Source organism: Mustela putorius, unplaced genomic scaffold (genome assembly GCF_011764305.1).
Source record: "Mustela putorius furo isolate JIRA1106 unplaced genomic scaffold, ASM1176430v1.1 tig00000224_pilon_pilon_pilon, whole genome shotgun sequence".
NCBI lineage: Eukaryota > Metazoa > Chordata > Mammalia > Carnivora > Mustelidae > Mustela > Mustela putorius.
The window spans coordinates 9,585,907-9,613,756 of record NW_025421321.1 but is presented as its reverse complement, the minus strand read 5'-3'; the positions used below and the strand labels follow the sequence as shown (position 1 = coordinate 9,613,756).

At 39.3% G+C, this 27,850-nt stretch overlaps 1 protein-coding gene across 3 annotated transcripts; it reads right to left on the bottom strand.

Moving 5' to 3' along the window:
* Window positions 1–415: 415 nt before the first annotated feature.
* RNF149 (ring finger protein 149) lies at window positions 416–27,850 on the bottom strand. Of its 3 annotated transcripts, none has more exons than XM_004753045.3 (7): window positions 27,249–27,847; window positions 16,281–16,531; window positions 15,333–15,401; window positions 11,139–11,221; window positions 8,339–8,435; window positions 4,505–4,700; window positions 416–1,683 (listed from the first exon to the last, which is right to left on the bottom strand). In XM_004753045.3, the coding sequence occupies exons 1-7, from the start codon at window positions 27,703–27,705 to the stop codon at window positions 1,628–1,630; spliced, it is 1,209 nt and encodes a 402-aa protein (XP_004753102.1). In that variant the 5' UTR covers window positions 27,706–27,847; the 3' UTR covers window positions 416–1,627. The 3 variants fall into 3 exon arrangements, 2 of the variants coding, with proteins under 2 accessions (XP_004753102.1, XP_012911834.1); XR_006606002.1 differs by lacking the exon at window positions 416–1,683 and adding an exon at window positions 5,846–6,009 and having other exon boundaries at window positions 4,606–4,700; window positions 27,249–27,850; XM_013056380.2 differs by lacking the exons at window positions 8,339–8,435; window positions 11,139–11,221 and having other exon boundaries at window positions 27,249–27,849.

Below are 27,850 nucleotides of genomic sequence, written 5' to 3'. Positions count from 1 at the left end.
AGTATTCTTTTTAGAAGTCTGCTTTATTGGATACTATAGAGAATCATTAATTAAAGCATTTTTCCCAAGTATGTATCTTAAAATACAAAGAGCAAAAAGTCTACTTGGTACAGAATCAAGGACATACCTTCCTATTCTCAAAAAACCACAGAAGGCAGATTTCAAAGATAATGGCTATTATGGAAACCTACTTTGAGGCTGTTAAAATGAGAGCTCAAAGACAAATTTTCTATTTCATCAGCTCCTCAAATTGAACCTGGCCAGAGTTTACTTCAGTAAAATGGAAATAAAGAAAAAGTAAAACTCACCAAGTGTTTCACTATGGCTAGAATCCAGGTGCAACAAACAGTTTAAAAAAATAAACTATATACAATTAGATGCAGCTTTAAGAATAAATTCTTTAGATTTTTAAAAGTTATATTTTTCTCAACATTTATTTTTTACTCACAAAATAAAGATATACACAGCAACTAGCTTAGAAGGAACAAAGGACAACAGTTAAGAGGTAACTCTCCCTCACCCTCCTCCACTTCCACCTCCAAGAGGGAGAAGACTATGTGTGTGCTTAATCATTTTAGAAAACTTAAAGAGCACAATCTCCAAAAGCTTTACATTAACCTGACCCTTTCACCTACAAGAACAGCCAAGATTTTAAAAAGGATAGATGGAAAAAAAAAAAAAAAAAAAGGATAGATGACACAAGGTCATCATTAAGTCTGCTTTAAACCAATCAAGAAAACTGGTTGCTTGTTTCTTTTGTAGTGACAATCAAAATTCTCCATCTATTACCTTTTTAGTTGTAAAGATTAAATAGCACTTGGGACTAATACAGTCATCATTTACTAAAAATAATTCTGCCTACTCGATTTCCCTTAAGGCAATGAAAAAAAATTTTTTTTAAATTTTAAGGCAATGAAAAATTTATTGCTTAAGTGTGATGCAGACAGAATCTTAGCTTTTTTTATTTGTGGAAAAAATGGACAAATTTCCCTCTCCTTTAAGGTGTCATAAGAAATTAGAAATTAAAAAGGAAAACTGCAAAGCCTAAAATAAAGTCCATCTAGTGCTTTTCCTATAATTCCAAGAGAAAATCATGAAGAAGTCTTCTTAGATTTCGAAGTCTCTGGATGATGACATGGCGGTTCAAGAAAGCTATAGATTTCTCTCATCTCATTCACAGGTTTAATGTTCTAGAAAAATCTTTCCTCCAGGGAAAACTCATGATCAATCACTGAATTATACAATTGCATTTCCATTGGTCTAAATTCAGTTGCTCAGTCTAAAATCATCCTTGAGAAGCAAAATTAATCCTGTTTTTACGGTACCGTAGCAGCTAGACTACTATTCAGAAACATACCCTGACCTTTAGAGTGCCTTCCTAGTGGTCTCTGTAATAGTCCAAAGCAACATACTGTTTATCATAAATGATACATTTTAGTAGATAAATATATTAAAACTAATCAAAACGTCTCTTTAAGAATAAAATAGCCCTTTGGATATCAAATCAGAATCTGAAAGGTAAAAGAATGTACATTATTTTCAAATATACAAACTATGTGCTGAAGTTTAAAAAAAAAAAAAAAAAAGTCCTTTGATTCAAGCCAAAGCTCTATCCATGATGTGGTCATCAGGATGTGCGTGAGGAGATGGGTCCTCCACGTTGCAGGTCACTCCTGCCCGCTTCTACAACAAAGCAATAAAACCCAATGTAACTTCGCATATTCTAAACTGTAATTACATAAACAGATCCTTTAGAGGCTCTAACTCAAGAAACAACAGAAAAATTTAAACAAAACTTACATGTAAAAATGGCAACTCATTTCAGAAAGTCATGAAAAATATACAAGCATCTTCTTCACATATATATTATGAGAGGTTTTCTAGTATTAGTCTAACCAACATTACTCTGATCAGCATGGGGCTATAAAGAAATGACAAGTCTTGGTTGGTGGTATTAGTGTATGTTTTCAAAAGTAAGCCAGAGAGCTGTGACAACGACAATGATGATGGTGTCACCACTGCCCATGAAAACAGCGAGCATTTACTGGATTATGTATGTGACCCAATGAGGACTAGGATATTATTATACTCATTTTACAGATGATTAAGCACAGGCACAGTGAGGTTAATCTATCTTGGAAGAGGAACAGGTATTTAACTCTGGACAGACTGTTATTACTAGGAAGAGTAAGACAAAATAATTTAAGCACAAAGGTTTCTTACAGGAACAGAATACTCCTTAAACTCAGAATACTTGAACTCACCTACAGTCAGAGCCAAGAAGGTCAACTGGACAACAGAAGGAGCACTCGCCAGGGAAACACCCTTCGGCAAGTAGTCTACTATTAATAATTTCCATGTTTTATTTCTGGTTGCTCCTAAGACCCCAGCAAATGTTTTCTCAACTTTAAGTGAAGCCATATTTTATTTTGGAAGTACTAATGTCTGCTTAAAAGAACTGATTTCTCCAATTTAACATTTCTCAAATTATATTGGTATGGTGATAAAGTAGAAAGAACATTATCATTTAAAATTACCTGTCAACTTACTGGTTAACAAATACTTGGAAATATTTTTTAAAAGGTGGGGGGGGCAAAAAAATAGAAACCAAGTGCACATGCACACACACATGCATGGCACACATACGTACTCACATACACACACACGTGCGCGAGCACATGAAAGTATGAGGGGGCCCAGCTTCTTCAGAAGGCATCTAACATTCTGTTGTTCTATAGCCTAGCTTCTTTTTCCACCTTTATTTCTATGCACTACTTCACATGATATCATCTTAGCTGAGAGGAGAGATGCTGATAAACTAATGCACGACAGGTAACAAGAACACAGGAAACATGGGAGACTGCTTTTGAAAGACATTTTGTCAGGATAAGAGTCCTCAGCAGCATTTAATTATCTCAAGGGTGGTCAAGTACAAAAGAAAGGAAATTTAGTTTCTTTTCTGGAGACTGAAGGCAATGGCAAAAACCACACTGGCATGTACTTGAGCTCAATTTGATGGAATCCCTGAGGTGGTTCAAGCCCAGCAGGAGGCCAGGGAGCTAATTAGGAGAATGCCCTTGCCACCTTCCAGGGTTATGAAATGAATGCTCCCCTTCTCTTTCACAATGTGGTCTTTTCCCTCTGATACCAGTTTAAAACCCCAGTTCTAATATTTCTAGCTATCTTTGCCTGACAGCTTAAACATGTCAAATACAAAAGTGATTCAGTTTGAGTGTCACTGATTTGGAAATTATGTGTCCTCTTCCCGTAATGACAAAATTCAAAATTAGAAGCATTAGTTCTTCCCAGCTAAAGTAATATAAAAATTCTAATGGGATTTTCTTTCACTTAGCAAATAATTTGATTACTTTTTTTTTTTTTTAGAAAATGTAGAATACGGGCGCCTGGGTAGCTCAGTCGTTAAACATCTTCCTTTGGCTCAGATCACAATCCCAGGGTCCTGGGACTGAGCCCCGCATCAGGCTCAGCAGAAAGCTGAGCCCTTTCCCACTGCCTCCCATTTGTATTCCCTCTCTCGCTGTCTCTGTCAAATAAAGAAATAAAACCTTTTTTAAAAAATGCAGACTAGTACAGAGTTTTTTTTTTAACTCAAGATGAAGGGATTTGCCTTGGCAATATCAAAACGTTGATATGTCTTATTCACTAGATTATTAGTCACTAAAATAATTACAATTCACTAAATATTGGGAGAACTGATTAAGCATTTGGGGAAAAGTAGGTTAAATCTTCTCTTCAACCATGTGGATTAAAGATTTAAAGGTAATAAAATACAGAACCACAAATATTAGTAAGATATGGGTTAATATACTTAGATCCTGAGATGAGGAAGGCCTTCCAAGTTAGCATGCTATCAAAGGCAGAATCATGAGACAATATGTTGGACTAGAGAAAAATGAAACATTTCTGTCTACAAAATATATCAACCAAAGGATACCAAAATTGGGGGAGAAATATACAATACATTCGACAAAGACATGAAAAAATTAGTTTCTCCAGAGCAAAACAAGGTAAACATGAAACAGGCTACTCCTAAGGGAATAAAAACAACAAACAATTATGAAAAGGTACTCTCTCGGTAATAATAATAAAAAAGGCAATTCACTCTATTTTATCTCTCAGAATGACAAGAAGCAATCGGATAAGTGGTAGGTATACACATGATTTCAAAGTGCTGAAGTCCACCAAAAGGGTGCAGTTTAAAGAAATTCTAGTGAACTGGAGCTGTGACACTACGTACCACACAGAATCACGCACCTACCACATAAAGAGCTTCACATGTTAAGGGGAAAACAGGTTACCTAACAGCACATATATGATACTCTTCCCATCCTTAAACACAGAAAACATCTGAAAAGGTATTTACCAAAATGTTAAAATGGTATTCACAGGTGTGGGATTATGGGGTTTTTTGTCCTTTATGCTTTTCTGCATTATTTTCCCCACTGCTAACATCATTTTGTTTTAGAACGTGCAAGGCACTTACCTAGTAAGGCTGTGTTTTCACCTGCATCTTCTTTGAAACTAGCGTCACACGGTGGTGCAGAATCACTAGTGGAAGACGAGGGCAAACTGCTCCCCTCACTTCTGTCATCTTGTAAACTGATACTCAAATTTGCCACCAAAACACTCCCAGGGGTAGGTTCTGGAGCAGACGTCTCGGGCACATCTTCAAGCTCTCCCTTGAGAGAACAAAAGAAAATACCTTGTCTGAATAACACAGTCAAAGCTTGTCTATCATTTCATAATCATTACTCATAATTCCTATAAAGTATTTACTTTTATACACAATATAGGGCAAAAACACTAATGTCTTCTTTATTTAGCAACATCAGAAAATGAATTACTTCTCAATAGGCAGCTTTCCAAGACCTAAACACTGTTCATTTGAAAAACTGCTTTTCCCCTTGATGAAAGGAATGCCACCTTTTAAACTCTAAACCGTTGTCAGACACACTTTCCTTGCTTCCTGAACAGGGGGTGTGAATTAGCCTGGCTGTGGCTGTGATCTTGGATGATTGCCTCAAACTGCCCTACTGTCTTACTGGGCACCAGGGTTTCAGAAGAACACAGTGTCTGACAACAGAGGGCTTCAGACTGCGTTTGATTCACTTTAGAAGAATCCGTTGTGGATTCTATCAGCTCAAGACAGTGTCTATCCGTTGTCAGTGTACCTGCAACTCCCCCATTTGCTGTGTTAAATAAAAAAACAGGGTAAGGAAAGTGACAGCCCAGTCTCAGAGGTTTATCCAGATACCTTTCTGAGTAATGCCAGAGCCAGAGTCATGCTGTGAGAGGAAACCACTTGTGAGGTAACCTGGTAAAGGAGGGGTGGCTGTCTGTTCACATTGAGCCTGAGGCTCACGCCAAGAACATGGTGCTGGTTCCACCTTCCTCCCCAGGCTTCCGGGTGAGGGCACACCATATGGCTCCTCCCGCTGCCGCCCCACCCAGTTCTAGAACAGCCCTCCTCCTGAACCACATAGTAACGCTGCCTCCTTCTCACTGCTAAGTAACTGAACACCCTCAGAACAGACTCCAGACACATCAAACCACAAATCCTACTGAGTAGCCTTAATGTCCAAAATCCCACCCAGCCTACCCCATCTGTTTTCCCAGATAGTTACCAAAATACCCGCCAAACTTAACCACCTGCCAGTCTCAAAGCCAAACATGGTCACACCCTCATCTGCAATATACTGATCTGGCAGGCAAATCCTTTAACACCCAGCTCAGACTCCCCTCTTAAAAAACCACCCTCTTATCTTCCCACTCTACCTGGCAGGGTAATTTCCTTTCTCCGTGCTCCTCGGCACTTCAAACATACCTCCTTTGCAGCGTTGTGCGTGGGTGTATGCCCTGGCCCTCACAGTCCAGAAAGTGAAAGTCCACAACCAGAAGGGCTGCGTCTTACTCATCTTTGTCTCCCCAAGTCAAGGTCCAATCTAGCACCTGAGAGAGCACTCCTTTGATACATGCTGAATGAATATGCTGAATGAATGAAAACAACGACAAATGGCACATCAAGAAGGTTGTAGCTGCTAACACAAGGACCACCTCTCAAGTCCACATGAAGGACTGATGGCAGCCCTCTCACCACAGCTGTTTCCTTGGGAACAAGAACTAGTTGTCATACGACAGTGTATCATCACTGTCTACAAAATCCAATGCAGGAGGGGCAAAGGGAGTAAATAAAATGGCACACTCATCAAAAATTGTAAAAACAATTAAGGGCAAGACAAGTTAATTTCTTAGAGTTTGATTTAAAGTTACTACAGGTTTCTGTTCTTCAAAAAAGAAATCACACTTCTAGGACATAGTCAAGCTTTCTGAAATTACTATTCTAATAAAAAAATCAATCCAACCTGATGCAAAATAAATCTTCATTTTTAATGTGTGAAATATATGTATGGTATATGTAGCTCCAAAAACAAAACTCATGAGGATTAGTCTCAGTGCTAAGGTTTAGTGAAATACCCTTACAAAAATTTCTAGAAATGAAAAGCAGGTTTAAAACTACTGACCATAAAGAAAATAACTTAAAATGATCTTTAGATCATAAAATATCTTAAAATGATCTACCTAATGAAAGAAAAGAGAAAGGAGAAGAGGAAAAAGGAAAACTTTGGCAAAAAAAAAACATCTGTCGTTCTCCCTGTATTGTACTGTTTAAAATGCTTCAAATTCCAGGAAGGGGGTCCAAGACAAAGGCTCAGTTCACTAAGTCTCAAATTCACTGTTATGCCCCTGCTAAACAGAGCCATCATTATTAAAAACTACAAACAAATGTTTGAAATTCTAGAGGAAAGACAAATTTTCTAGACATCAAAGCAAGACAGTTTTTTTTCAGTAAGAGTTCTTGAATGCTGACCTTCCTCCTTTCCTGTACCTATGGTGGAGGCATTCTGGAACTCATACTTGAGAAATATAATTCACAGGGACGCCTAGCCTAGGTGGCTCAGTTGGTTGAGCACCCTTTAGACTCTTGGGTTTCAGCTTAGGTCATGAGATTGAGCCCTGTGTTGGGCTCTGTGCTCAGTGGGGAGTCTGCTTGAACGTTCTCTCTCTCTCTCTGTCCCTCTCCCCCACTCGTGCATGCATGTGCGCACTCTAAAATAAATACATCTTACCAAAAAAAAAAAAATATATGATTCATGGAAAATGACAGTGGTAATCAAGGCAGTTGCTCAACTATCTTTCCAACACCCGCCAAGCTAGAATATGAGAGGACTCCTTGAGGGCTACTGGGGCTATAAGGTGCATGAAATGCTTACCACAGAAAAAACTCCTTGAGGTTTCTAACTCTATTGTAATTATTTAAAAAAACCCTAAAAAAATATGTTTAGCAATAAGAAAAGTATGTGACATTTAAATTACTTTTTCTAAAGTAATAAGATCATTAGTTCAAAACTATTTGCTATTTAATCAGGAATCTTTTAAGACGTTAAAAGATTTTATGAAAATTCTAAAAACAATAAAAAATAACAATCTAGAAAAATCTGGCTTTTTTCACCTCTATGTCTTCCCCTTTTGGGTGGGACTACTGGTTAAAAGCTTGTACCCTTGAATTAAGCAAACCTGTATCTGAAAATAGATTCCCAAGTACTAGCTGTGTGACCTTCGGTGAGCTACTCGGCTTTTCTAAGCTCAAGTTCCTAATTAGTAAATATAGGGAGAGAAGCAGTACTTACCTCCCAGACTGGCTATGAGGGTATGATGCAATAATGTGTGTAAGGCCCTTAGCACCTGGCTGGCTACTATGAAGAACTCTCTTTCGCTCTGCCCTCATGTCTTCATTTTTGGAGGAAGGTCCTATGACCACCTAAGTACCACAAACCAATGGAACAAATTCCATACAGGACCAATTTCCCCAGTAAGATATGATTTCCAAACCCAGAAATTTGAGACCTGGTGTCGAGAAGTGTTGGCTTCAGTTTCCTCATATGTAAAATATGCATCTTGAGCCAGAAAATGTATGAGGCTCCTTTCATTTCAAAGATTTGTAATTCTTGTTTATATGAAACTGAGGAGTATTTATACCTTCTACAGGGCAGCATAACAATATACTGCACTAAGCAATTACAAATACTCGGGGGAAACATATGACGTATCAGTCTATAATCACAAAAGCAGTAGAGTTCATTAACTTTTTGGGATTTCTTAAATATTCATTTTTAATCAAGAGGAAAATTTCTTCAGGGAACCACAAAGATGTTCGAAGGAGCACTCAGTCCACTCCTCTTGCCTCTGGTCAGTACTGAAACTGAATCACTTAGAAGAATTGGGGCAGAGATTAAATATAAACAAAAATGTAACAAACCCAATATCCCAGGGCTTTGATGACATCAAGTTTACACATTGGACACGTGCGGTGATCCAAAAGCCATGGGTCAATGCATATTCTATGAAAAATATGCCTAAAAAGATTAAGTATGTGTTAATTTTTTAAAATAAATGATTGTATCTTATAAAGGAAATAACACATTCTGCTAACTCATCTTCTCAGTACAAGTTAAACGACTTCATATCAACATTCTATTCACTTACTCTATGTAATTACCTATTCTACTTTCCAAGTTAAACAGAGTCTGGAACTTAACAGGGAAATTTTCCCTTCTTGCCATGAAAATAGCATGGTTATTTTCGCTTCATGCTAGGTTGTATTTTTCTGTGCCTTTGTAACTTACTTAAAAGCTGCTTAGGAATAAATGTGGCATAAATAAACCAACAGCTAACTAATAATAATAAACTGAGAGTATCTTATGTAAGTTCACAAAATGAATCAAATGGAAGTACAGCAACAGATTATCTCTGGGCCTCAGGCTTAAAAAAAACCACTTATTTTCTGTCTCAACATATTTTTGTATATTCCACATTCTTATATAATGATAACTTTTCAGAATTGAAGAAGTAAAAATTGCCTTTGTATTTTCTTTTTACTGACTTGTCTTAGTCAGCTAACTTTGCCTCCTGTATAGTGAATCTGTTTCCCACAGGATGAAGATAAGGAGTCAGGCAGAGTGGGTATAGGACCCATGGCTCCCACACCAGCTGTGTGACGTGACACTGGAATTCTGAACTAGTTGCTTAACCTCTGCACCTCCACTCCAGTTCTCAGCAGCAAATACGTAACATGCTTACAACGGTGCAGGACACAGTAAACACCCAGCAACTGTTCGCTATTCATGCTGTTGTGTGAAGACCTCTTCTTCATACTGAAATCTGCTAATGCAGTTAAAAATAACACTATTTGGGGTGCCTGGGTGGCTCAGTGGGTTAGGCCGCTGCTTTCGGCTCAGGTCATGATCTCAGGGTTCTGGGATCAAGTCCCGCATCGGGCTCTCTGCTCAGCAGGGAGCCTGCTTCCTCCTCACTCTCTCTCTGCCTGCCTCTCTGCCTCCTTGTGATCTCTCTCTGTCAAATAAATAAATAAAATCTTAAAAAAAAAAAAATAACACTATTTAATTACGTAACATAGTCTAGCCTAGCTAGTCTTCTGACCTTTCTATCCTCAAACTGAAACTGAAACTGACTAACCCAATGGAATAATTTTAACAAAAATGCACATGTTGGCTTTACTGGGAAATCTGTTAAAGCACAGAAGAAAATTAAGTAAAAACCCTAGATCAGAAGACCATGAAATGTGCGCAAGCAACATGTCTGCTTGTGAGGGTGTAGGACAAAACCCAGCTCAGCCATGAGGACGTATCTGGTGTAACAAAGAAGTGAGCCACAGGCCACTCATTTATGCTGCATTCCACGCATCATTTTAAGTCAGAAAGACTTGCCCTAAACCATCTTAGATGAAAATTCTTTCCTATTTTAATAACTTTCCACAGGAGGGGCGTCTGGGTGGCTCAGTCATTAAGTGTGTCTTTGGCTCAGGTCACCATCCCAGGGTCCTGGGATCAAGCCCCACGTTGGGCTCCCTGCTTGGCAGGAAACCTGCTTTCCCTCTTCTACTCCCATTGCTTGTGTTCCTGCTCTCACTGTCTCTCTCTCTCTCTGTGCCAAATAAATGAATAAAATCTTAAAAAAAAAACAAAAAACTTTCCAAAGGATATATTGACAGTAATTCATTAACTACCCACCACACCAACCTCATATAAATGCCTGTAGACAAAAGTTAGCTATCTTTATTCTGGACGATTTTGTTACTCTGATATTCATTTGTTTTCACTATAGAATTACTGAGAATTTAATCTACTATATTTATATATATACTACTTTGTAAACATAAAGGAAACCGTAATTATATATTATTAATTTCTGACCTAATAGGTGGGAAGCATAATTCAAATTAGTCTGACTGAAAACATATTTTTAGATACACTTCTGGTTACAGCCATTTCTTCTAAACAGTTATCAGTTAAAGTATCTGATTATTTAAAAAAAAAAAAAAAGGAAATCACAACTTCCCATTGCTAAAGCAAAGCCCCTCGTGTACCTAAAGTGAGAAATATTTATTTTGCAGTTACCCCAGAAGAACTAAAAGCCAGGGTGCAAATAACAACAAACTACTATCCTCCTTGACTTTCTGCTAACCATTTCTGGCCCTCCCCCCTGGGGCCTTCACCTGTCATGCTTCAGTTTCCCTGCTCCCACATAATGTACGTTTTGAACGGCTAGATGTATGACAGAATGCTCAGGATTCTAATGAAATCTTGCTTAAGACTAAAAGCCAATCTGTGCAAAGATATATAATGGGTCTGCCTTAGGGCCTGAGGTCTGCTAAGAAATTCTAAAGTAATATAATCCAGAAGCCTAGAAGGCTTGAAGCTTGCTTCCTAAAGGAGGAGCTGATCACAAGATCATGTGACAGCATCAAAAAAGAAACATTAACACTTTTGTCAGAAATCTATCCAGGGGGCGCCTGGGTAGCTCAGTGGGTTAAGCCTCTGCCTTCAGCTCCGGTCATGATCTCAGGGTCCTGGGATTGAGCCCCACGTCGGACTCTCTGCTCTGCGGGGAGCCTGCTTCTCCCTCTCTCTCTGCCTGCTTCTCTGCCTGCTTGTGATCTCTGTCTGTTAAATAAATAAAATCTTTAAAAAAAAAAAAAGAAAAAGAAAGAAATCTATCCAGTAATTTTTAGCATCTCAGGAAAGATAAAAAAAACATACTTGCATGGCAGAATTCTGATAACATCCTTTACTTTAAAATTTTCAATACACACTGCACAATTTTCAGCATCAACATCAATTCCCTATAAAAAGGAAAAGAAAAGAGTTCACTGTATCATTGCTACATGGTCTTGATAAAACTCACAGCATCCTGGGTAAAACAATGACAAACTTAATAATACCAGGGTACAACCAGAAGCTAAACACAATCTCTACTCAGTATTTACTTTTTACCACTATCCAGAGATTTAAGGAATCTGGCTGAGAAGGAAAAAATTTCGTTGTGTACCTAATCAGACATGAACAGTTTTGATACTAGGGTAGTGTTCATGTTTTAAGGGTTGTAGAAATGCAAATACTTACTTTACTGTAATAAAAATTATTTTTCAAATATAAAACTTGTAATGCATCTTTTTTTTTTTTAAGATTTGTTTATTTATTTGACAGACAGAGATCACAAGTAGGCAGAGGGGCAGGCAGAGAGAGAGGGGGAAGCAGGCTCCCTGCTGAGCAGAGAGCCCGATGCGGGGATCGATACCAGGACCCTGAGATCATGACCTAAGCCAAAGGCAGAGACTTAACCCACTGAGCCACCCAGGTGCCCTCAAATATAAAACTTGTAAAGAGAATATCCAATAAGCTACTTGTTTCTAGAATCATTAAAAACAAAACAGGAGCACTTTCACTAGAATTTGCTAAAGAACATAGTTACAACTTGCAAATGAGAAAACACAAATGGCTAAATATTTGAAAATATTCCCCTCACTAGCAATAAAAGAATTACAGATTAAAATAAATTACTGTTTTTCATCCTTCAAATTAACAAAGGTAAAAGGAAATAAAACTTGCTGGGGAAGTTGTGACAAAATCTCCACTTCTAAGAAGCTATGGGTCATCAACCTTTTTTTAAAAATTTTATTTATTTTTTTAAGACTGTATTTATTTATTTGACAGAAAGAGAGGACAAGCAGGGGGAGTAGCAGAAGAAGAGGGAGAAGCAATCAGCAGGGAACCTGATGCAGGCCTTCATCCCAGGACCCCAGGATCATGACCCAAGCCAAAGGCAGCCACTTAACCGACTGAGTGACCCAGCACCCAGGGTCATCGACCCTTTTGGTAGTGTCAGCCCTGCCCCATTTCCCTGGGTAACTCCCACATTGATCCAACTGGCCTCATCCCATCAAAGCAGGCACAGCCAGAGGGTCATCTAACCCAAGACAGGTCAATGAGACTCTCTTTGATTCTGGGATGGATTCAAGAACTACCAATCAATGTCTGCATGTAGCTCCAATGTTAGCTACCCTGTCCTTATGTAATTATTTTAAAAAATACACTGAGCCATGTACATTACTTGTTCGCAAGCAAGCAGTAAAAACTGATTACTATTATCAGAGACTATATTAGAGTTCTGTAACACTTAAAATTGTATGTTGCCGCTAAAGTAAATATTATCTCTTATCGTATGCCATACAAAATTGATGAAATAATTTTTAAAGTCCCTAATGGTCTGTAAGTGTATACATTATAGTGAATGAGTCCATAAGAAAAGAAAAACTAGAAACCAAACACCTCTCTAGAACTGCACAAGATGTAGATTTAAGAAAACAACATTTTTCTGTACAGACTTAATCAAAATAATCAGAAAATCCATGTGTTGGAACCTGGCTAGCATTGGTCAAAGGAGCATGGGACTCTTGCACTCAGAGTTATAAGTCTGAGCCCCATATGGGGTGCAGAGAATACTTAAATAAAACTTAAAAAAAAAGAAAAGATAAGAAAAATCCACATATGTATCTCACAGACCATTTAGGGATCTTTTTTTTAACCATTATTTTGACAATTTTCAAAAACAGTAGAATCACAGTTTCAAAAATGTTCTGTAAAAAGAAATACTCTGGGGGCTCCTGGGAGGCTCAGTTGGTGAAGCGCCTGCTTTCAGCTCAGGCCATGATCCTGGGGTCCTAGGATTGAGCCCCATGTCTGGCTCCCTGCTCAGTGAGGAGTCTGCTTCTCCTCTGCCTCTAACTCTCCCCCTGCTTGTGCTCTCACTCTCCCTCAGATGAATAATTTTTTTTTTTAAGATTTTATTTATTTATTTATTTGACAGAGAGAGAGATATAGTGAGAGAGGGAACACAAGCAGCGGGAGTGGGAAAGGAAGAAGCATTTGCGAAGCTCAATCCTAAGACCCTGGGATCATGACTTGAGCCTAAGGCAGACACTTAACGACTGAGCCATTCAGGTGCCCCTCAAATGAATAAATCTTTAAAAAATCCTAAAAAAAGCAAACGCTCTGAACATGAAGAGGATACTATCAATTTACTTGTGTTCTCAAAGACTTAATTCAGTATATTATACATATAAATCTCTATTCATATTTATAGACTGAGATTTCCTGCTATGGAACAGAAGACATATTCTAAGGGGAACATAAAATTACATGCTTACATCAAGTGACTGGCTATGTGCCATACATGCAGAGTTTGTCACAGGCATTCAGTGGAGACTCTCTCTCCAATGACCCTCAGAGGTCTGTACTTCAAGTGCTAATCTCAAGCCGTAACATGAGAAACTTGTTTTGTTTCACTTTTTTGTTCACTACATCTGTATGGGAAGAAACCAGTATCCTGCACAAACTGTTAAAATTCAACTGATGGGGCACCTGGGTGGCTCAGTGGGTTAAGCCTCTGCCTTCAGCTCAGGTCGTGATCCCAGGGTCCTGGGATAGAGCCTCACATCAGACTCTCTGCTCAGTGGGGAGCATGCTTCCTTCTCTCTCTCTCTCTCTGCCTGCCTCTCTCTCTCTCTCTCTCTCACCTACTTGTGATCCCTGTCAAATAAATAACATCTTAAAAAAAAAAATTCCGGGCTCTCTGCTCAGCAGGGAGCCTGCTTCTCTCTCTCTCTCTGCCTGCCTCTCCATCTACTTGTGATTTCTCTCTGTCAAATAAATAAATAAAATCTTTAAAAAAAAAAAAAAAAAAAAAAAAAAATTCAACTGTTTTTTCTATATAAGGCATTAGGGAAAGAATGGAAACCAACAATATAATTCTAAGAGTATCTTAAAAAGAGTATCTTAAACTTTTAAGTATCTAAGATACTTAAAAGAGCATCTTAAAGTACACTTGAAGAATATAATTTAAGAGTATCTTAAAATATTAAAATGATTAATATCAAAATCCAAAGTTTTTTAAAAAATCAAAGATCTATAATTTAATGAGTATTATTTCTGCTTTCAAGTTGGTCCAAAGAAGGGATACATAAAATAAGTGCAGTTATTCTCGTTTTTGAATGGGGAGTGGAGGGTGGAATAGATGAAGTCTCAACAATTTGGTGAAAAGAAGTAAAAATCAAAATAACAGAACGAACCTATACCTAACAAGTCAACTCACTTATCAACATCTCAAGACAAAGAAGACAGACCATTTTTAAAAAGTACTATTACTGCATTAGCAACTGTTTTCCTCTTAAAGAATCGATCCTCTAAGATTCTGAGGTTCTGGATTTAGGATATGTCCCATTCCCAAAATGCTTTAAAACTCTGGTATGATTCTGACCTTTTATGTCCCAGGTGGGCCATGTCAAAATGTTTCGTTTTTCCCAAAAGTAGTTTTAAGTACATCTTCCCTCCCCTTCTCTATAAATCCCAGTTTTTTCCCCCCCTGTATTTAAGGGAACCAGAGAGAATGGACTTATAGCCAATAGCCTCAAATTTAACAAAAATGAATTTAAAGTATCAAAGGTCTATGGTCCAAGGGAACTTGGAAGTTCTTTACCTTCCTTAGAGTCACCTTGGTCTGACCAACAGGTAGAGCCTTCTTAAGTGAGGGACATGTCAGTCCTATCCAGTATGGCAGCAGCCAGCCAAGCCCTTTGAGCATTTGGAATGTAGCTAGTGTGACTCAGGAATGAATTTTAAGGTCAATTTTATCCATTTAAAGTAAAATAACTGTATACAACTAGTGGCTACCTTCTCTGGTGCCAAGGAGTTTAGGTGGCTCTTCACATGTGCAACTGAGTACTTCTGTCAACTCTTCTCTACACTGAATACAAGTATGCAAGTTAGTACTAACTCAAACTAGTCAAAACCCCACATGTTCAATGTGCATTTAATAGACTGGAAAGTTTTAGTTAGACATATAAACAGATACATACTTTATTCTAAAAGAAACAAAAAACCCCATGAAAATGTTACCTTTTCTCCATGCTTTACAGTATGAAGTGGAAGCTGGCCAATGATTTTCTTAGCTTCTTTCCTATGGCTCTTAGATAGGAAAAATATTATTATCACTAAAAATTTTAAGTCATTATTTTAAAAAATTCACCTAAACTTACAGAAAAAAATCTTAAAAAAAAAAAAGTTAAATTGACTATAATGAAAAAAACAAAAATTACCATTTACATCTTAATGTATAAAACAGCCACATATAACTTAGGGGTGTTTGATCAAGACTTTATTTTCAATTCCATGCCTGAAGAAGAAACCAATGCCTATGTGTAAACATTGGCAATAGAGTAGGAAGCTGAGGATGGGAAGAGGGGTCCCACTGATTCATCTACTAATATCTGTCCCTAAAAAAGAAAGAAGTTTTCAACAAGTCAGCATGTACAAGATGACCAGAAAGGACTACCTACAAAGCCAAAAAGAGTGGCTTTTCAAGACAATACGTAAGTGTGAAATTCAAAGGCCTATCTGTGGAAGCCTCTGTCTCTTCAAGTGCCCTCTTCTTTGCTGTGACAGAGACACTATCTCTCTGCAGATAAATGGCTTCAAAAGTTGCCCCACAGCAGAAGCCAGGAAGCCCCTCCCATCTTCAGGCCCAGGGTTCTCCTTGTTTTAAACATAGAACCACATCTACTCTACCTCAGGCCTATTTATTATTCCTTTATATCTGAAAAAGAGAAAGAGGGTATTCAGAGGAACAAAACATGCAAAAATGACCCCATTTAAAGATATTTCCCACAGAACAGAAAATTTAATACAGTCTAATTAAAAATTATTTTTAAAAAGTTATATTAATTAAATAGTACGAGTGAAAACCCAAAACCCCACAAAACTCTAATATAGTTGCAGGGAATATTTAAGAAATATTTATGAACTATCTTTTAAAAAGCAAAGTTAAAAAGAATTACCCATAATTACCTGACTTCCAAACTGTGAGCCAGTATATAGGAAACGCTGTATATAGTAAAATATCAGCCAGGCTAATGAGATAATCATCATGGTGATGAAGGCGATGGCCACAAATACCACAGACTGACCACTGATGAACTCCTGTACATGACGGGTGCCAACCCCTATGGTCATTTTCACTGCAATGCCTTTCTGCACCAGATCCAAAATTTCTCTTCCTTTTGGGTAGCTCACCATAATGACCACTATATTTCCAGTTCCTGTGGGGAAGAACAAAAAAAAGTCAATATGAAGAACAAAAATGAGATACAGAGAAAGTAAGAGAAAAATACGAGAATAGTACAGCTTGTCTATATGTAATATCTAAAAACTTACAAAAAATATTTAATTTTCAAGAAAAACATAAGTTACCAAAACTGGCCCCAAAACAGAAAACAGACTGACTGTATTAGAAAAATAACAGTTCTCTAATAACTATTCCCCCCGCAAGGGTAAGAGCCCCACTCAATTCCACGGTGAATTCTACTACCAAAACTTGAACACTGATGGTACTAAAATTATTCCACAGTAGATTATAAAGTTAAAAAAGAAGTTTAAAAAATTATTTCTAGAAAATAAAGCTAAACATGGGAATAAACCAAAGAACCAGACTAATTTCACTTATGAATATTAATACATAATACCTAGGGACGCCTGGGTGGCATCTGCCACCCAGGTCATGATCCTGGGGTCCCGGGATCAAGCCCAGCATGAGGCTCCCCACTCAGCGGGAAGTCTGCTTCTCCCTCCCACGTTCTCTCTCTCTCAAATAAATAAAATCTTAAAAAAAACCTCATAATACCTAAAGTATGCTTATTAATCAGAGGGAGGCAATCTGAGAATTTCTTCTATGATCACTATTATTTAACACTAGTCTGAAGGAATGAGCAGACATAATATAAAAAAAATTAGGAAAGGGGTAAAACAGTTTATACAAATCTATCCATAAATTAATATAATAACCATAAATTATCAATTGAATTCTTTAAACTTTAAAAATGCTGTTTCTGAAGTTCACTAGGGGAAAAATAATCACAAATGATCAGGAAAACTTTTTAAAAGTAAAACCTGAACTAACCTTTACAATTAAAGAAATTAAAACAGTGTGGTAGTAGCTAAGGAAGACAACCAGAAAAAAGGGGTAGAATCGAAGTCCAGAAATTAGACCCAAATACAAAAAAAATCTTAGTATATGATAAAACTGTAATCTTAAATCAATGGGATACAGGATAATTTTTTTAAAATAGTATGGGGATAATTGGGTCTTATCTGAGGGAAAATAAAAAAGCTGTATCCCTTTCTCACAATTAATGGCAAAATAAGTTCCAAGTAAATCAAAGATTTAAATATATAAAAGAGAGGAAATTAAAAAATGAAAAATTTCCACATGACTGAAAAAGAGCAAAATCAAGGAATCAAGAGCAAAAAAGCAAATGGCCAAAGTGGGGGTGGCGAACACATTAATATAACAAATACAGAAAACAATTTCCTGTAAGAGAAAGAGCAACAGAAAAACAAAGGAAATGAAATCAGTTTCCAGAAAAGACAAAAAGTCTTTTTTTACGTATCAGCTTTAGTTAGATAAGAATTCACATGGCATAAAACTCACCCTTTTAAAGTATACAATTCACCGTTTTTTAGTATACTCATAAAGGTTCTGTGACCATCACCACAATCTAATTCAATTAACATTTTCATTGCCCCAAAAAGAAAACCTGTACACCTCTGTGGTCATTCCCCAACAAATAGATTTTAAACTCATGAAAAGTCATGGTACAAATGAAAACATTAAAAAGATCTTCAACTTATGTGCATTGCATCCTGAAAACCTATCCTAAGTTGAAAATATCCTAAGTAGAAAATGTACTTAATATTGAACATCACAGCTTAACCTAGCCTACCTTAAAATGCTCAGAACACTTGTAAGTCTACTGTTGGGCAAAATCCTCTAACACCATGCCTACAGGAAAGTGCTAGCTCAAGTAATTTTCTGAATATAGTACCAAAAGTAAAAAAATTAAATGGTGATCTGGGTAGAGAATGGTTGTTGACCTTTGTGATCATGTCGCAGATTGGGAACTGGGGCTGCCGCTACAACCCAGCATCATGAGAGAGTCCTGTAGGACATATCACTAGCTCTGGAAAGGATCCAAATTCAAAATTTGAAGTATGGTTTCCACTAAATGTGTACTGCTTTTGTACCACCATAAAGTCAAAAAATTCCAAGTCAAACCACAATAAGTCAGGGACCATCTGTACCTATATGACTGGCAAAGGTCAAATAGTTTTGATCCTCCATAATGGCAAGAATGAGCACAAATCTGCATTCTTGCCCACTGCAGGGGGAGTTTAGTATTACAGTCTTGCATGGAGGGCAATGGCTATCAAAAAAATTTTATTTATTTTTCCCAAGAAATTTAATGCACAGCAATTCCATGTCCAAGAACTTATGCACAAATACACTTGCATGTGTATACAGGAGCTATCTGTAAAGATATCTGTTGTCAAATTTATCTTCTTTAAGTTTTTGCCATCACAATCTAAACATCCATCAATAGGAAAAGGGTTACATACACTATAGTATGTGTACACAGATTGAGGCAGCGACTCCATTAGAATGAACAGTAGGCAAGACTACTGAGGGGAAAGCGCAACATGTCAAGCTATGTGGATGAAAGATCTGCATGTCACATCAATTTGGACTGCCTCTGAAAGGCGACCCAGAGCCTAGGGACCCTGACTGCATCTGGGGAGAGGAGCTGGACACAATAAAAATTCTGTACGATGTGCACATATTATCTACTCAAAAACTAATTTTAAAAATACACATAAAGGGGTGCCTGGGTGGCTCAGTCGGTTAAGCGCCTGTCTTCAGCTCAGGTTATGATCCTGGGGTCCTGGGATCAAGGCCCACGTCAGGCTCCTCACTGAGCAGGGAGCCCCCGCTTCTCCCTCTCCCTCTACCTGCTGCTGTGTTCTCTCTCAAATAAATAAAATCTTTAAAAAATAATAAATAAAAATAAAATACACATAAAGAATGTTCCCTGGCATCACTTCAAAACTGTGTTTTAACAATTTTATTGCAGAGAGAAACATTAACCTGCAGCAAATCCACTGTGGCCCCCTGCCATCAGGATTTAGTTACTGAAACACCAGAAGGGCACCCTTCTAAGGTGGCTCCTGCCTGGAAGCCAGTCCTTTGTGTCACTTAGCAAAAACTGTACTTGTCTCCCTACTCACGCAGTCTGCCATGTCATCAACTGGGGAGACACTATAAGGAGGAAGGCATTTCCTGCCTTCAGGAAAACAAACATCTAGAAGCTAAGAAACACAAGCACAGAAACAATTATTAGGATAATTATACCACTTACAATTACATGCCACTTTATAAGCTGAAAGCCTTTTCTCATAAATCTCTTTTTGTGGAAAACTTCAAGCACATACTCAAGTAGAAAGAACGGTTTAATGAACCCCATGTGTTGGTCTCAGTTAAAAAGTTATACGCAGAAAATAAATGTTTCCATGCCACAGTCACAGCTACATAAAACTTCGGTACTGACATAATGTTCTTTGTGTTAAACGGGGAAAACCAACTTCGGAGCACTTTCACATTTACATCTCACTTGAAGCAGAGAAGCCAAATTACCATTTTACAAATGAGGGCTCAGAAATTGGGAAAGCTGCTGAATGTCATATACCCAGTTCTAGGGGCTGAAAACCCAGTACCCATGCATTATCTCTGTCCTGCCTCCTAATGTGGGACCCAATCTTCAGAACCACACAGACTCGGTCCAGATCTGTCATCCACTGTCTGAGTCTGGAGAAACTACCCTCTGAGAGTATTTCTTCAGCTATATAATGAGAATGAGAATTTTTCTATTTTGGACTATTTCTTATTTACTAAGAAAGTGGAATACAAAGTGCTGCAGAAATGAAGTGATAATTTTGTCTTAGGTGGAGAGAATGCTTTCCCTAGGAAGCACACTTGAGCTACATGTTGAAGGACAGGAAAAGTTTACCAAGCAAACAAAGGGAGGCTTTTTAGGCTGTGAAATCATCATAAAGACATATTTGGGATAGTGAGGTCCAATCTGGTTAGTGACTAAAATACAGTTGTCCCCCTTATCACAAAGGATACATCCCAAGACCTCCAGGAACTGCCTGAAATTGCAAATAGCAACGGATGCTATATATATGCTGTTTTTTCCTATACATACCTATGATAAAATTTAACTTATAAATTAGGTACAATAAGAGATTAACAACTAATAATAAAGTAGGGCAATTGTACAACATGCTGCAAAAAGAGTCATGAATGTGGTCTCTCAAAATACTTTGTACTATACTCACCCTTCTTGTGACAATGTGAGATGATAAAATGCCCATGTGATCAGATGAATTGAGGTGAATGACGTAGACATTATGACCTAACGTTAGGTTACTACTAACCTTCTGACTCTAAGTCGGAAGAAAGGTCTACTTCCTGACCGAGGCTGACCTTGGGTAACTGAAACCATGATAAGGGGGGTGACTACTGTATATGTAAAGGTATCTTGTTTATCTCTTTATCCCCAGTGCCTTACCTAGAACCTGAAGTGTTCCATAAATATTTGTTGAATAAATGAATGAATAAATGAGAGGTGGAAGAGAATTGAGACTAGAGAGGTTCTTGAACACCAAAATTTTCAAAGGAAGGGGCAACTGACACAGTGATTGTCAGAGGGATCCACTGAACTGAAAACACTTGCAATATTAACTTGAAATTTTTCACCTAGGAAACTAAAACAGTTCGCTGATTTAAAAGAAATCATAAAAAAAAATACTGTGTCTAGGATGACAGCTAAACCATTTGCTATACTAATTACAGCAGCAAGATTGCTTCTTTAACTTCTTTAAATTAATAAAATGCAGGATGAAGACTCACTGATATTCTAGAACATCTTTTAAGGATGAACTGGAGATACGGCAGCTGAGTAAAAATGCACTAGCTTGGGGTCACCATGTGCATGACTGGAAGGGATACCAAGTACAGGCACTTCACCTGGCCCTGCCCTTACTTCATCATGCATTGCCACCTCCCCCGGCCAATCCTGTAGAACTTCAGGTACACATGAGAGCAAATCACAGCTTATTTCCCAACTACACAGCTGAGTTTCTTCAAAGGACATACAGATATGCAAAGACTTGGGAGAAGAGAAAAAGTTCTTAGGACTTTTCTTCCCTAGTCCTTAACACTGTTACCAGTCATGCTTCTGTAAAAATGGTCATCTTGTGCAATCCCTTTCCCTCCCCCAAAGAATCTATACCTCTCACCATTAGACAGGAAAACTCGAAGGCAGTTTATTTTTGTCTTACTTAGCACAATGTCTGTGTACAGAGTACAGGGTCATAAACCTACTTGTCAAATAATAAATACCAAATATAGTACTCTTTAGCAAGCCAAACTGTCTGTAATATAAAACTCTTCCGTGCCAGAAATAAAACTGCATATATTTCTGTTTCCTTTCAGATGTCAGTGTTTCTCTTCCCACTTGCTCAAAAACAAAGAAGTAAGAAATCCTGTCTTGGTCAATAGGTTCAAAATTCTAGAGGTTACATGTAAGTCTAGTGTACCATTTCTCTCCTCCCAAAGGAAACTATTTAGATTTCAGCATTCTTTGAAGGGAGTGGGAACTACTGAAATATTTAAAGTGGTGGATTAGATTTCTGCTCTAGAAAACTAATTCAGGCAGCAAGAAATACATGTTAAGAGTCCCGGCAAAAGAATCCCATTAAATTTTGGGTTTTCTTTCTTTCTCATAAATTCCATGCCCTCTCCACCTTCTGCCCCCAAACCTGGAAAAACTGTGGTCAAATCTTCAAGATTCAGCACAAACCCAACACAGGGCTTCTCAGCACCACCCACCCCTTTGTGCCTGCAATGCATCAGTTCCTTTTAGATACAGCTCTAGTAGGTGTTTTATACACCTACTAGAATTTCTTTATAGGTTTCTCTCCCTCACTAGACAAGTACTACCTGTTCTTATTTCTTAGTTTTTGTAGCCAAGTATCATGCAGTGGTGACCCATAGAAGAGTTTCTGTATGCATGAATCTATCTGAAAAATTGGCTGTATTCTAGTTGAAATGCCCCAATACAGAGAATATTAATAGAAATGGTACACCCAATATGAATGCAAATGTCTCTGAGATCTGAAGCTATTATGCGAAACAGAAATGTTTTTATGGTTGACTAGGGAGTGTTGGGAGGGCACAAAAAACAAATGTTTAATTCTTTTCTTGGAAATTTAAATTATGTTTTGGATAATTTGACTTGCTCAAAAATATTTTGTATTTGTTGAATATACAACTCTTTGCAGGGTTCCTAAATGCATTACTTTATCTCAGGGCTTCAGTCTCTTGCAATGCTATTCCCACCACCAAGAATGCCTATAGACCAACCCCCCCCCCCTTTCACGCTCAGACACACCCTCTCCACCAACATATCCTTCAAAACTCGATCTTTCTGGGAACCATCTTAGTTAAACCTACCTTCTACGTGTGGTTGTGAGGTGCCATTTCTGTTTTCCTACAGCACCAAAATACATAATTAAAATCCACATTTTTAGATCGTTTTGAGTACAGCACATCATCATCATGTTAATACACGTCAAAAATTTATTATTCATAAACTATTTATCATGCCCTGCAAATGCAAAATGCACATCTTCTATAACACTAGGGACTTCTACATTTTTGTCATTTTCCTCCACCCAACTCTGGCCCCTTCTTCAAACATAGCTCTAAGCCTTGCCAGTAGTTGGCACTCAGTAAACAGCTATTAACAGAATGAATGAAGTTAACATACACAGAGTGAATGAATGAATCTATGCTTAAAAGGACATGCCAAGATTTCAGCTAAAGGATCATCCTATTTGTTAACCAACAATAATCAAACTAAGTAAGGCCAAGGCTCTAAAAAACTTTTATTTTTTTCAAGTTTCTTTTCCTTTCTTTTTTTAAAAAGATTTTATTTATTTGTCAGAGACAGAGAGTGCACACAAGCGAGGGAGTGGCAGGGCAGAGGGAGAAGCAGGCTCCCTGCTCAGGAGCAGGGACTCTATCCCAGAACTCGGATCATGACCTGAGCTGAAGGCAGACATTTAACCAACTGAGCCACCCAGGGATCCCTAAGAACTTTTGTTTTAATGATTTGACTTGTATCAATTTTTACTCATCTTAGTCAAACTAACTTCTAGTCATCCCTGCAGTATGTGTTTTAGATGCCCTTCCTTTATGCTTCCTAAGCGACCATGTGTGTTAATTCCATCAATATTCAAACCATATTGTCTGGAAAGTTGTTTATCACTCCCACCAGGTCACAAACTCCTCAAAGGCAGGCATGTGTCATGTACTTCTATACCTGAGCAAGCACAATACTTAGCCCAAAGTGGCTACTCATTATTCTGTCTGCTAAAGTAAAGAGAATTAACTAAGATTAATTAATAGTCCTTATAGTTGTTCTCACAGATTATCTTAAAATCATGATTTTTAGAAACACAATAAAACACTGATTTATACCCAAAGTATCTTGTACTGGATTTAGTACAGCCAAGCAACAGGCTTAAGAAAAACTGCAGAAATTCTCCCTGAGATTTGGGAAAAGACTCATGATTCAATTTTACAAGCAGCCATCTCTTATCTGTTTTGCAGAACACGAGTGCTACACAGGAACATCAAAACCACTGAAATCTGTGGTCTTTCCTGCCGCCAGCCACATTCTGACAAAATCCAAGAAACCTAACTTGAGCTACATTCAAGGTTCTATGTAACATTTCAAATTCAAGTATGTCAAAGCCAGTTTGTCTTCTGACTTAATTCATTCCAATTCTTAATGCTATTTCATTGTCAAAAAGTCATGATACATCTGTACCTTTTTTCCCAGTTGGGCCAAGTTCTGTGAAGGTCATACCTTTCCATTCCTATAGTCACTGCTACAGTATTGGCCCTTATACAGTTGACCCTTGAACAACACAGGTTTGAAATGTGTGGGTTAAATTATGCAAGGATTTTCCCCCCCAATACAGTACAGTATAGTAAATGTATTTTCTCTTTGATTTTAATATGACATTTCCTTCTCTCTAGCTTATAAGAATCTAGCTTATATTATATTTCCTTCTCTCTAACTTATATTATTATGTGCAATACATAATAACATATAAAACGTGTTTACTGTTTATGTTATTGGTAAAATGCCCAGTCAACAGGAGGCTATCAGTGGTTAAGTTTTGGGGGAGTCAAAAGTTATACAGAAAATCTTTTCCACTGCACAGGGGGTTGGTACCTCTAAGCCTTGTGTTGTTCAAGAGTCAATTTTATTTCTCCGTGGATCAGCCCAATGGACTAGCGTCTCTGCAGGTTTTTCTCTGTTTAAACTGCTGGTCACAATGCTACCAAATTAATCTCCCTTTAAGTCAGTGGTTCAAAACATTGGATGACTTTGTCATCAGTAACCGCCCCCCCCTTGGTATTATCTGGACACATTTTTGGTTGTCACAATTGGGTAAGTACTGTTGCAATCTAGTAGGCAGAGACCAGGGATGCTAAACATCCCATTAATGCACAGAACAGCCAGCCCCTCCCACAACAAAGAATGATCTGGCAATGCATACTCTCCCCCCTCCCCTTACCATGGACCAGTTTCCTCATCCAAAGAATGGGGTTAAAGCACCTGTGTTAAAAGGCTGTCAGGAGGATTAAGGGAACCACTGCATGGAGAGCATTGAGCACACTCCCTACACACTGGGGAACTTCCACACATTAAAAAAAAATTGCTAAAGCTGTTACTTTTATCTCTTTTCTCAAACAGAATGATTCTCAGGGTAAAAAGACTAGAATGGACGTTGATAACAGAAGAGAAACTCACGAGGATTTAAAATAAACATCAACGATGTTTTTTTTGGGGCCTGGCTAAATTATGTCAAATAACATAAGCAAGGTGGCTGACCCATGATTAGAGCAAGTGCTAGTACCCTGGAAAAATGCTAACATCATTATCAAAAAATGCAGTAAACAGATTTAGGAAATTGTAGTCCCTGCGCCAGCCATTCAAAAGAAAAGGTCCAAATGAAGATGTTGTAGACTCAGAAGAGACTGCAAGGACCCAGACTCAGACAATCCTGACACACTAACCTCTTTTCTTTGACAGAACTACTAAAATTGGGGGCACCTGGGTGGCTTGATCAGTTAAGCATCTGCTTCCAGCTCGGATCACGGTCGCAGGGTGCTGGGCATTAACCCTGCATTGGGCTCCCTGCTCTTCAGAGATCCTGCTTCTCCCTCTCTCTCAGCCTGCTTGTGCTCTTTCTGTCTCTTTTGGTCAAATAAATAAATAAAATCTTAAAAAAAAAAAAAAAGAACTACTAAAATTGGGAAAACATCATCAATAGGATGTATCAGGAATGGTCTCTGAAATCTGACAGGGCTTTTCATGGTAGTTTTATGGAAACACGGCTTGGGTACAAAGACAATTTGGTAGACTTGTAATCACTGGAATAGCTGCACCAAAGGTGGCACCTCACCCAATGCCACCACACAGGCCTCTGCTCCTACTTCCTCTTCCAAAACCACTTCCTTCTGTTGCAACTGAGAATTTCCCTCTACTAAGGCCAACCCCTCCGAAGTATCCTAGACATGGCCTTCTTAAGAGTGGACTCTTGGGGTTACTTCTCCTCACTGCTGGATCTCTACCACATCACTACCATCCAATTTCAATATGCCCTACCATCATCCACCCTAACCCCCCCTTGTCCCATAGTTTCTGCACACTTCTCAGCACATCTTGAGCTGTGCTTGAAAGAACTGAATTCTCTCAATTCTTGAAAGAATTGTTCTAACATTCTCCATTTTCTCACCTCTCAACTGATTTCTATTCCCATCGCAGCTAAAACAGACCAAATCCAAAGTCTCTTTTCTGTCACCAGAGTTAAGTTCGAACTTGCTTTTGAGAAGTCAAAGCAGAATGAAAAACAAAAGTACAGGAAATAGGATGTCTGACTTGCAGCAGCAGCAACGTTTAAAAAAGACTTTAATCACAATAAATTCAGAATGAGTCATGATCTTAAAAATCGTAACAGAAAAATGTTCACTCTGCTGGGTTCAGGTCCCATAGCACTCGGATTTCAGTTCTGAGGAGGGCATCTTGCAAAATTAGATTCTCAAATTGTCACCAGGGCTTGAAGACGCAACCTGTTGCCCTGGAGAATAGGTGTGTGGGAAGCGTCTCCTGGCAAAGAGCAAGACCTTTTCCTGAATGAACACAACCTGGAAAATTTCATCTAAACTCAAGACTCGAGGGCTAGCAGTAGGGCCGGTTATTACAACCTTACATGTAGAAAGTGAGAAAGCATATCCGCACTTAAATCCAGCTTTTCTGACTCAGAAGTTCAGAATACACACACGTTTTATGAAAGTGGAGAAACCAGAGCCCGACCAAACCACCACTTGACATTGGTGAAGGGACTGCCAGACCTTGGGAGTGAGCTAGGAGCGAGCTTCAATTCCTACCTCACTTGACTTTGTGAAAACGATGAATGGAAAGGGACCCACGATTGAGCAATCATGAGAATTTCCACCACAATCCTCTTCGGGTGGGTGTTTATTTCTTTCGTTCTCCCCTACACCTGAAGGGCCTCCAGAGGGCACCCCCCCTGCACCTGAAGGGCCCAAGGCGAAGATCTAATCAGGCCCGCCTAAGGCCCCAAAAAGCCCCGAGGGTGTCACGGCGCGCCCATCGAGCTTCCCTCCCAGTTCCTGACCTCCAGAAGCCATCAGAGTCGCGCCCCAAGCCCCTTCGCGGCGTCCCCCTGGGAATCAAGGCCGAGGTCGAGAGGGCTGCCGCCCTTGACTAAGCTACAGAGGACCCCCCCGCCGCCTCCCCGCGTCCCCCGGCCTCCGCTCACCCGCGTGGGACATGGGCGTGGTGAGGTTCCCGTGGCCCTCCCCGTTGTAGAGGACCACGGCCGAGGCGTTCCTCCGCGCCGCCACCAGCACCTTGTCCTTGAAGGTGCAGCCCCCACGCGCCACCAGGGCCACCCAGGGCGCGTCCCCCTGGCCGCCGGGCGCTGGCACGAGGAAGCGAGTGTCTGGCGCGCAGCCCTCGGGGTCGCGGTCCGCCGCGCGCGGGACGCCCACCAGGCCCTGCGCGCCCTCCTTGGGCGAGCTGTCGCCGAAGCGGCCGCTCTCCGAGACGCTCCACACGGTGCGGTTCGTGTGCGGGTCCACGTACTCCGTGCTCACCACGGCCGAGTACCACTCGAGCGCCCGGCCCCTGGCCCCGGGCACGTTCAGAGCCAGCGCCAGCAGCGCCAGCGCGCCGCGGGCCCCGACGCCAGCCTCGGGTCGCCGCCGACACGCCATGGCCCCCCCGCCGGCCAGACGAGGAGGAGGCCGGGGCTGGAACCGCGCGCGTGCGAGGCCACGGAAGGGAGTTAAGAACCAGGCGCTTGCCGCCGAGCGGGATAAGAGCCAGGCGGGTCGGCGGGCGGGGCTGCGGCGCACGCGC